At 32.1% G+C, this 11,722-nt stretch overlaps 1 protein-coding gene across 1 annotated transcript; it reads right to left on the bottom strand.

The window, feature by feature from the left end:
- Positions 1 to 9,978: 9,978 nt before the first annotated feature.
- Positions 9,979 to 11,508, bottom strand: LOC138943053 (putative leucine-rich repeat-containing protein DDB_G0290503). The gene has a single exon (XM_070313573.1). The coding sequence runs from the start codon at positions 11,506 to 11,508 to the stop codon at positions 9,979 to 9,981; it is 1,530 nt and encodes a 509-aa protein (XP_070169674.1).
- Positions 11,509 to 11,722: the final 214 nt, after the last annotated feature.

The raw sequence follows: 11,722 nt of genomic DNA, 5'->3' as shown, positions 1-11,722 counted from the left end.
TTATTTAAAATTAAATAACATATGTATTAATCAAATTAATAAGTTACCTTTTATTTAAACCTTGCTGAATAGCTTCAACTAATTAATGGCAATCTATAAGGTCAGATTTATTGAGATTTTCTAATTTTCGTTGCAAAGTACTTAGAATTGGTAGTAAATGAGAGCTCTGCTTTTCCGAAAAGATAAAGCTCTCATTGGATATCGCGTGTCGCGTCATCGCACTGGTCTGCAAGAGCCATAAGTTGATCAATCACATTCAAGCATTGTTACAACATAATAAGAATGCTAATTGGTCGATTTGCTTACGGCTTTACGGTTAAGATAAAAATTTTATCACGCACAATAGCAAGAATAATATCTTAAATAAATCAAAAAATTTGAAAAAAGTAACGATAAAAGTAACTGTTAAATTCGTTACTCGTTACCGAAAAATGTAACGAAGTTACTTTTTCCGTTACAAATAAAATTTGTAACGCCATTACCGTTACAGTTACCGAAAAAAAGTAACTGTAACGGTAACGGCGTTACAAGTAACGCGTTACTTCCCAACCCTGATATATATATATATATATATATATATATATATATATATATATATATAATATAGTAAAAGCGTAAATTTAGTAAGTATATGTACTTACTAGCCAATGTATGCATTTACGATAGGATTTCAGCAAAAGTATCACCTAAATATAAAAATGTCTATTTCTGATAAATGTATACATTTTCTACAATACATTATAGTAGAAAATGTATGCTTCTACTGGTAAAAGTTTAAATTCCGTTGCTTGTGAATACATTTACTTTTATCAAATTAGTACACATTTACTGTAACACACACACACACACGCACACACACGCACACGCACACACGCACACACACACACATATATATATATATGAATATGTTTAAGTTTCGTAGTTTAGCTGGACCATTTTTTGATTGAAACGTATTTTAGCGGTACCATTGGCTCTTAGTTGGACGGTCTTTGTAATATTTTTCATGTTCCGTATCTTATCAGTACCATCCAGATAAAACCAATTTGAATGCATCGTATTTTATCGGGACTACATAAAATTTCATGTCCTTCTAATATACGGTGCATGTATTTTAGTAATTCTTTTGATGCAACGTATTTTATCGGGACCATAGCACAAAGACTAACGTAATAACTCCTAAACATAAAAAATATACGTTCGCAATGGACGAAATCCTAAAGTGTATAATAGATGCAAAGATAAATACGGCGTCCTTAATAATAGCATATCTACTCTGCACAATGATATATTTTATATCAAATTTAGTTCAGGAATAGATATTATTCCCTGCTCTTATTGGTGGATAATTTTTATTTCTTGTTCTTATTGCCTATACTTTTGTATTGTGCAATAGGCTTAAGGCTCCTGAGTAGTCGCCGCGGCCATATTGGAATGATGTCAGAAGCGAGAAATGACACGCTGAGAATTCTTGCGTGCCATTTTTAAATAAAAAGATATTTTAAAGAAACAAGACTACAGATCGCTTTAGTATACTCGTAAAATTGTCCGAAAACTAAGCTTTTCCTTTGACAATTAATAAATAACTGTAAAATGAGTGTCAAAGTAAGCCTAGTCATACGGGAAAACATGTAGTTTGACAGCTGTCGAAAGAAGTGGAAATGTTCTTTTTACATAATACTTAACTTGCTAAGCTTAGTTTTCGGACATTTTTATAAGTTTCACAAATACGTTACACATCACAGCATTAGCATAAAGTGAATAATTACGAAATGGGACGCAAGAATAATTTGGGCTGCCGAAACGTCACTTTTCACGCCTCATAGTTCATCGATTTGCAACGTGAGGCGCTGCATAAAAATTCTGACATATGGGTAACACGCTGGTAACTTGTAGCTAACACGTAACATATATATAGTATATATCTTTTATATATCTATTATATAGTGTAGTACTCTATTAGAAAAATACTTGAGCAAAGGAAGGGCGCAATGCTCAGCCATTTCCCAAAAAATTTGATTTTAATAATATTTAAATAATATATTTTCTTATATACAGCTCCGTTACGTCGATTATCGAGAAAGCGACGTAGCTCGGGCATTAAAGCGGGTGACTACCACGCATCATACCCGGGTTCAATTCTTGTCCCTGGCACTTTTTTTCTCATTCTTTTTTATACAATCTAACAACGAATATTTATTCATGTAAAATAAAGTTAATTGAATTAAATTTTTTTTAATTTGCACTTTTGGAAGGCAATTTTCTTTTAATTTATTCATGAAACTGAGCATAATTTTTATAGAAACTTTTATAGAAAATTTTATAAAACTATCGCACAACCTGAACTGACAGAACTTGAGTTACGTATAATTGAAATAATAGGAGGCGAGTATGTCGAAGGAAGTAAATATTGCGCAGACAGTATCCCTGATAAGGAGGTAATTTTTATAAATGTTTAAAGTCGTGATATATGTATCACATCATATTTTATTCAATAGAAATAGCTTTTTACAAATGTACTTATTGTCCGTGCATATAGAATTTACTGGAAAAATTTGAAAGTGGAAACAATTTAGTTTTGTCAGCGACTCCACAAGTGATAAGCGTTTGCAGAGATATGTCACATGAAATTTCTCAAGACTCGCAATATTTTAATAGTGAGAAACCCAATTATTTTTGTTGTTAAAAATTTGTTGGTATATCCTATCAAGTATGTAGTCTGTTCTTCTTTTTCTTAAAGGGTCTTTCTTATAATAATAATAAGTAAATTCTAGGAAAATTAAATTACAAATTGATAAGTTATTAATACAATTATAATAGTAGTAGTATGTACATAATAATATCAACACAATAATCGTAATTGTGATAGTAATTGTATAATGATACATATTATGTAGTAAAAATAATAATTAAGTAATTAAAAATGTTATATTTTTTCAATTTTTTATTATTTGTTAAATTTCAAAACCTGTTCTTTGAGTTGCTTGATTCCTTTAAGATGTTTTTAAAACTATGTATGTATACGTAATTACTGTCAACGCAGGTAATTTTCAACACCAACATATTCAAAATGCGATATATTTTTTTGTTTGCAGCTAATTCTGTAGATAACAACGACAACGATTTAATTCTCGATGATGATCGTTCACTAGATAACTTTTTATTAGAACATTTTGAGAAAGATGCTACTCAAACTAATGTTAATCTCGCTAATTGCGAATCAAGAAAGGCTCCAAAAGCTATCGCATCTTGTAGGACAAATAGAAATACCCCGTATTCATCATCAAAGTCGGCAGAAACAAGTGATTCTTCACAAAATTTTCACGCGCCCACTTCATCGAGAAGAGGTAAAACTAAAATCTTACTCTGTAAATTATAATTTTTAAAAATGTTTTTGCATATTTATGATAATTTTTCACAGCAATAGCTTTACATAATATTTAGAAACATATTTGACATCTTAATTATTTATTGTAATTAATCGAGTTAAATCGTCTGAACAACTATATTCATCAAGAGAGCACTTTCAGTCCATTGCTCAGAAGCAGGCCAATGCTGTTTGTAAGATAAAATTTTCAATTGTAGCAAATGTATGATTTTTTAAAAACAAATCATGTAGATCAGTGTTCGGATTTAGTTGCACATTTCGGCCCGATTCCGTGGCTCACGCCTATTGCCCCTCACTCACCGCTCGTGCGTTAGCGATGAGTCGCCAGATACGCGTAACTAAGGAGCGCGACGCTTTGTCTCAGGAGCGTTCGTATGTAAGAATACCCAAATATAATAAATAAGACAATATTTTTTTTTAATGCACCGTGAAAATTATCAAAATTCTAAAAGTTTTTCTTCAATATTTTATATTTCATTGATATAAAATATTGAAGAAAAACTTTTAATTATAGAGAAGTATTGTCTTATTATTATATTTGGGCATTCTTATATACGGACGCTCCTGAGACAAAGCGTCGCGTTCCTTAGTTACGCGTATCTGGCGACTCGTTGCTAACGCACGAGCGGTGAGTGGGGAACAATAGGCGTGAGTCACGAAATCGGGCCAAAATGTGCAAGTAAATCCCAGCACTGACTTATATGATAAGTCGTTGAACAGGGTTCTTATTCTTACCGCAGCATCTTTATTCCTATGTCGCCACCGTCAACTCGGAGTTTCACGGTGACTACTCACGAGCCTTAAGCTATATGGCTCCTCCCATAACGTAAGAAAATGTTTTCCTACATGATGTAACAGAACAGGTTAACTGTCACCTGAAGACGCTGCAAATGCTATTTAATATTATTATGTAGCATTTTATAATAAACTTAAGATGATTTTAAATATAAGATCGTATCAGGAACATTGTTTTTATAATTTGCAATACAAATAATAATCATTTCTGTATATTTCCTTATTAATAATGTTTTTCAATTTCTTATTCACAGCATTTAATCTTCCTTTGCTACTTAATTAATGTAGAAATTATTTTTTTATCATCAGTTTATTATGTATTATATATTTTTATTAATTTATAAAGTTTCATATTATATTTACAAATTTTTTAATTTTGCTTGCATTTTTGTCATAGACAATGACTAATGCTACATTTAAAGTGTCGCTATATTCTGCATAAAAATTTTGATTGGCTGTCTTATTCTTCAATGCCATTATGCGTATATCTAGGCCGCATTCCAAAATTCATTGCTAGTACTGGAAATCTATAGTTCACGTTACATGTATTATAGATTTTCAGTACTAGCAGTTAAGGTTATATATAAGAAGATATATCATTATATTTAATGTATGTACCTACTTGTGCAACCCATGATGCGTTGCAAAAGGCCGCGAGAGTCAATAATATAGTTTACCTTATTTAGCATCTCTTTTTAATATTTAGCATCTCTTTTTAATAGCGATTGCGCACAATTGATTCTTTGCATTATATTATGGGTTGCGAAAGACTCATGACCTTCTTATATATAACCTTACTAGCAGCAGTGATGGCAGATTCGGGACTGCGCTACATGCCACAGAGTGTGGAAGGGATGACGCACACAAAGGAAGAGCCGTGTACGTGTGCGCTCGGCGCTCGGCCAACTTCGGGCAATAGAAGAAGGCAGGCATACAATCCTCTGTCTTTTTCTTTCCCGAACTATAGCTATAGCTATGACGCGTTGCTTGCCTCGAGATTTCGGGATCTTGAGAATCACATACGTTAGCGGCAGCTTGACTCGTCTAATGAATTACGCGCCCTTCTCGCATTTAGCTTGATTATTTAACAACTACATAAAACTATGTAAATATGATAGAAATCCACTCTTAGCCAACATGTACGTCTTTTTACTTTTTTAATAGTAAATATTTTATTAGTTAAAATATGTAATTTAGTAAAATAAAAAAAATTATTTTTGCAATAATATGAATTATTCTATATTTTTATTCTATATTTTTTAATAGATAGACAACGTACATATTGTTGCTCAACGGAAACTGCGAGAAGGTGGTGGTCTTTTCCGTCAGGAGGAAATATAAAAAAGGTTTTTTTTTAATATATTAGATATAATAATTATATATATAATAATAATATAATATATATAATAATTTAAATATAATATTAAAAAAAACAATTTTTATATTTCCAAGGAAGGTAGATAGAACAGAGGATAAGTAAAAAGATATGAATATATAACAATTTTTTTATGCGCTATTTTTTACAAGCGTGATGTCTTTTATAAGCGTGATGTCTTTTACAGACATGGTGTCTTTTACAGACATGGTGTCTTTTTTACAGACATGGTGTCTTTTTTACAGACATAGTGTCTTTTTTACAGACATAGTGTCTTTTTCACAGACATAGTGTTTTTTTTATAGACATGGTGTTTTTTTTCACAGACAGAATTTCTTATTTATGAGATGAAGGACCAGCTATTTCAGTAATATCTGCAGCATGCAACCTTAAAATATTTTTTATCTTTCTTAGCAGCGGTAGCGTATAATTTGTCCGCTGACATAAGAGACAAATGCTTTTCGTTAATTTTCATGTTTATAGCCGTTTCGCCCCTCGTTTTCAACGCTGATTTTATTACGCAAGTGGCATTAACACAAGTCGGAGAGACTCTGTTGCGTCTTTGGATTTTAAATCAGTTAAAATCGAAAATGTTTTCTCTGGATCTGCATTTGAATTAGGAAGTAATCGAACAGCGCTCAAAATATTTCTCAAAGTAGGATATTTGTAAGCATTATTTGACAATTGGCGCTGCAAGATCTCTTTCCACATATCATCAAAATTTAATTTTGATTTATTCCGTTTTTCTTCTGGAGTTAAATCTGCTGGTAATGCAAACCACTCTTTTCTTAAGGATTCTTCATCAAAGCCACCGAGAGTTCTCGCAACGAAAGAAATATCCTGGAATGATGTTTTTCTATTATCATCAAATAGAGATATAGATGGTCCAAAAACTTGTAATTTTATCAAAAAATCATGCATAATAGGCAATCTTTTACGTATTTCTTCTGCAGCAGTTATATAAAATTGTAAACAGTTCTGTCGAATGGTTATAATTATATGGTTATAATTATCCACATGACCTTCCATCGTTAGATTATTAAGATATTCTTCACATTCTAATCCAACAAAAATTTTATTTATGTCTTTCTGAATTTCTTTGTGTGAAAAATTTATATCTGTAACTACCTCTTTTAAATATTCTTTTTAAACAAAGTTTTGGCAAATTTGGGAGAGAAAGTTAGCTGATTTTAACTGCAATAAATGAATTCTCGTTTTTGTAGATTGGAAAAATGCATTGAATGCGTTAAACAAATGTAAATTATATTTAAGAAAAAGAAAATATGCTTTCATTTCTAAATTATCCATCATAAATAAAAGATACTCTCCAGATTTTGTTTTATCGCTTACAACCATTTCTTGCAGAAAAAGTTTAATTGTATCCCATGATTCGAGAAGTCTTTCGACACATGTGTAGTGAGACTGCCAGCGCGTTTCACTTAATTTTAAAATTTTGTGATATTTTTCTTGAAAACAATTGCAAAACTCCTGAAAAATTGCCGAACGTTTCGGACTGCTATTAATATAAGAAGATATCTTTTTTAGAAATTCGTCACAAAAATTTTTTTTTTTTTTTTTTATTAATTAAAACACCTGTTTAGTGTTTTGTCATTACGATCTAGTTTTACAACTAATAAGTAATTTGTATTTGAATTAATTTACTACTAGATTCTTGGATTTACTAAGCACTTATCCACTGATAGTACCTTAGATTTTACTGTCTAGTATATATAAAGCACAAGTTTGTCGTGCATTAAATTTTTTATAACATTATATTAATTCGAAAGGTTTTACTCTCTTTAATCTTCTTACTAAATTATCGTTGTCCAGGAGTTGATTTGCCTCGACGTTGACATGTTGGTAAAGTCTTTGATTATGACTCTGAGCGAATTTCTTAATTACATTATCGACCAATTCCACCTATAGGTCCTTATGTAGATTATCATTACGTATGTACCATGGTGCATTTACTATCTCACGGAGTACTTTGTTTTGAAATCGTTGAATTATGTTTCTGTTACTTTGACGGGTACAGCCCCAAAGCTGGATGCCATAAGTCCATATTGGTTTAAGGACTTGTTGGTAAAGCAAAAGCTTATTATATGTTGTCAGGGAAGAGTATCTTCCGATTAGCCAATACATTTTTTTGTATTTAAGGCTGAGTTCTTCTTTTTTCTTTTTTACGTGAGGTTTCCACCGTAACTTTGCATCTAATGTCATACCTAAATATTTGGCCGTGTTCGAATAAGGTATTACTTGGTGATTTATATATACCGATTTATGGTCTATCCTTTTATTGGTGAAGTCAACATGAACAGATTTCGATTCATTTAATTTAATTCGCCATTTCCTTGTCCAGCATTCTATTTCGTCGATGGCTGTTTGTAATTTCTCTGTTGATTCAATATTATTATCACCAACTGCCATAATTGCGGTGTCATCGGCAAATGTAGCAACAATATTATCTTCTATCACAGGTAGGTCGCTAGTATATAGAAGGTATAGGACCGGCTCCAATACACTGCCTTGCGGTACTCCTGCTTTGATTTCCTTTAAATCGGAGTAAGCATCTTCTTGCTTAATCCTGAAGTATCTTTCTGATATATAGGATTGTATTATTTTTGTATATTGTGCAGGAAGGAGTATTTTGAGTTTATACATTAAACCTTCATGCCAAACTTTATCGAAAGCTTGCGCCACATCCAGAAATATTGTGGAGCATACCTTTTTTTCCTCTAACGTTTTTTCAATTATACTTGTTATTCGGTGTACTTGATCGATTGTAGAATGACTATTCCGAAAGCCAAACTGATGATTTGGGATTAGGTTTTTCTTCTCTATGATAGGTTTCAGTCTTTTCAAAAGAAGCTTCTCGAACAATTTAGACATTATTGGTAATAAAGATATTGGCCGATATGAAGTTGTTTCATGTGGTGATTTACCTGACTTAGGTATCATAATAACCTCTGCTAGTTTCCAACTTTGAGGTACGTATTTTAATCGGAATGAAGCATTGATTAAATTAGTTAATTTCACCAATGCTTTTCTCGGAAGCTCTTTTAGAATTTGTCCGGTTATTAAATCAAATCCGGGGGCTTTCTTTGGATTAATGTTGTTTTTAATCATATTTTTGACCTCATCTGGCGATGTTAAAGGAATTTCTTCATTATCCTGGGTTATTTTTGTATTGATTGTATCATTACCCTCTCCTACATTGGGTTGGAAGATAGATTCTAGATGTTCTGCGAATCTTATTGCTTTTTGTTCATTGTTTCTAGCCCAACTTCCATCCGAATTTTTAATCGGCGGAACTTGCATAATAGGTCTCTTAAGACTTTTAGTTGTTTTCCACAGAGAGTAATCTGTATTTTTATCATTTGTCAATTCTCTCAAGTAAGCACTTACAGAGTCATTTTTAAGTTGTTTAATTGAACTTCTCAGTTGCGACGTGAGATTATTCAATATAGTTTTGTCTTGTGAAGCTCTAGTTTGGTGCCATTTTCTTCTTGCTTTTCGTTTTTCTGCAAGTATCTCTCTAATTTCTCGTGGATAGTTATTGCCTTTTAACCTCTTTCTGGTTTCAGGAGTATTCTCCCATGCTGCTTGCTGGATATTAATAACAAATTTCTCTACTTCTGAGTCCAATTGTTCTTTTGTTTGTAAAGGTACTGCTAGTTGAATTTTTTCTTCTATACTTTTTCTGAAATTTTCCCAGTCTGTTTTTATGTTAATAAGAACTGGATTATTTGTTTTTTGAATGATATTTTCACTTAGTGTTAGCATGATAGGAGAGTGATCCGAGTTCATATTTTGGCAATCTTCAATATGTAAGAAGTTGCATGACACGTTTTTAATTATGAAAAAATCAATTAAATCGGGAATCTTAGCTGGATCGGTAGGCCAGTAAGTCGGTTTTCCAGTTGAAAGAGGTTCACATTTATATTCTTTTATTGCGTTAAGAAGTTCTTTTCCTTTAGTGATTATCAACCTTGAACCCCAATACGTATGTTTTGCGTTGAAGTCCCCACCAATAATGAATCTATTTCCGATGTTTTTAAATAATTCCATGTATTGCTTCTTCTTGATTGCATGTTTTGGCGGACTGTACATACTAGCTACTGTTATATTACAGTTTTTTGTTTTAATGTTAACCGCCATTGCCTGAATTTCTTCTGTTTCGAATTTTAGTTCTTCATTATGATAGATGCTTTCTTTAATTATAACTCCACTTCCACCCTTAGCTGAATTATCAGGATGTATGGCATGATAGAATTTATAGCTTCTTAATTTTATGTATGTTTGTTTAGTGAAGTGCGTTTCTGATATAAGACACACATCGATTTTATTTATATCTAGGAATGCTTGTAGTTCGTGTTGATGTTTTAATAGTCCATTTGCGTTCCATGATAGTATTCTTAAGGAGTTAGCCATTCTTCTTTGATTTAGGGATTGCTCCCTTAGTGTAATTTTCTAATCTTTTTAAACGCTCGTTATATTCATTGAATTGGGCTTGTTGTTTATCTAATTTTTGAAGGATGATCTTTAGAGTATCATTGATATTGGCATCATCACCCTTTGCAACTTGGGAGTAGGTTTTTCGTGTATTTTTTGGTTGTGGTTGAGATGTTTGTTTTCTGAAGTCTTTATCTTCATTTGATATTATTTTATAATTTATTTTTTCTGATGATTTCTGAATATTAATACTTTTAGTATTCTTATTTTTAAGTCTTTGCATCTCCTTTGCTACCATGCATCCCCTGTAATTGGCTGGATGATTTTCTCCACAGTGAACACATTTTGGTAGCTCATTTTCTTGTTTCTTACATTCTTTAAAATAATGTTTTCCAGCGCATTTAACGCATCTTGGTTCTCTGTTGCAATATTGTTGAGTGTGTCCGTACGCTTGACACTTTTTGCATTGCGGAATTAATTTATTTGTTTTAAGTGATTGAATTTCCACTTTGCAATTCATAATATTGCTAATTTGGAAGATTTTGCTAATATCTTCTTCTGAGTCGAAGGATAGCACAAACATATCTAATGGTTCTTTCCTTTTCCAACTTTGTTTGTTAACTACATTTTGAACTTTAAGACCCTGTCTTGTCAAATCAGCTATTATGTTTTCTTCATTGCAGGAGTGATGTAGATTTTTAGCCATAACACGTATGGGTCTTATCTGTTTATTTTCATAAGAATGAAAACTGAGATTGTTAGTTTTTAGAATATTAACTAATTGTCGGTAGGCATCACTATTCTTTGCATTAATTTTAATATTATTTTTATTCATAACTTTTACTTGGAAGTCATTTTCTGCTACGTCTTTCTTAATAATATTATAAAATTTATCATAGTTAGGAATATCATCCAACATAATTGGTGGTGGTAATGGTGTCTTTTTTATTTTTATCTCTGCTGGTGTCTCAGTAAGTTTTTTTATTAGCTGAGGAGGAGTAAGAGATGTGTTTAACTTTCTTTTCTTATTTTTATTTTTAATTCTAATCCATTCTGTCTCTTTAGCTAGCTCTTCCTCATCAGTTTCGTAATTGATATTATTGATAATACTCGGTGTCGTACTCACTTCCTCCGATTTCAATTTTCTCAGCTCTGAAGTCAATTCATTCAGCTGTTGTTGTAGTTTGTTTACTGTTTTCTCTAGCGATTTTCTAATCATCGTTTCTTTTTTCCATTCTTCATAATAATTGAGGTGTTGGTCCACTTCATGTTGATCGTTGTCTATCTCCATTCTAAAGCTGGTTGCGGAAGAATTGTTTATAATATTGCTCGAAGTTTTTAAGGATGGTGATCTTAATAATCTAGAGCTTTTTTTAAAAGGGTCATTAGATTGCAATAGTTGGCTCTCCCCAGAATCCATAGAGCCGACCTCCTGAGAGGGTGGATTTTCCATTAATATTGGTCTGCCACCTGGGGTAATATTTCCTATCGTTTTTTCCATTGCATTATAATGGTTTTGCAGTTTATACCTTCTGCCAGGTGGTTTTACTGCCGTTCCTCTGGAAATCAGACGCAGACCAGAAAGCCGCTCAGTGTGAGTCAGACGCTTCTGGATTTATTAGATTTTAGTGGACTTTTACCACAAGCATTCCTTACTGCGGGTATTTCTATTGCCCTACCCGCCGGGCTACGTCACAAAATGATGGTATTTTCGC

The sequence above is a fragment of the Polyergus mexicanus genome, unplaced genomic scaffold (assembly GCF_030449975.1).
Source record: "Polyergus mexicanus isolate NDT 795.1 unplaced genomic scaffold, iyPolMexi1.0 SCAF_25, whole genome shotgun sequence".
Taxonomy (NCBI): Eukaryota; Metazoa; Arthropoda; class Insecta; order Hymenoptera; family Formicidae; genus Polyergus; species Polyergus mexicanus.
Note: the sequence above shows the minus strand (reverse complement) of the source record. Positions and strands in the feature narration are given on the sequence as shown.

What these genes read in the sequence shown, in the direction of transcription:
- LOC138943053 (XM_070313573.1), bottom strand. Translation starts at nt 11,508, where the DNA reads ATGGAAAAAACGATAGGAAATATTACCCCAGGTGGCAGACCAATATTA.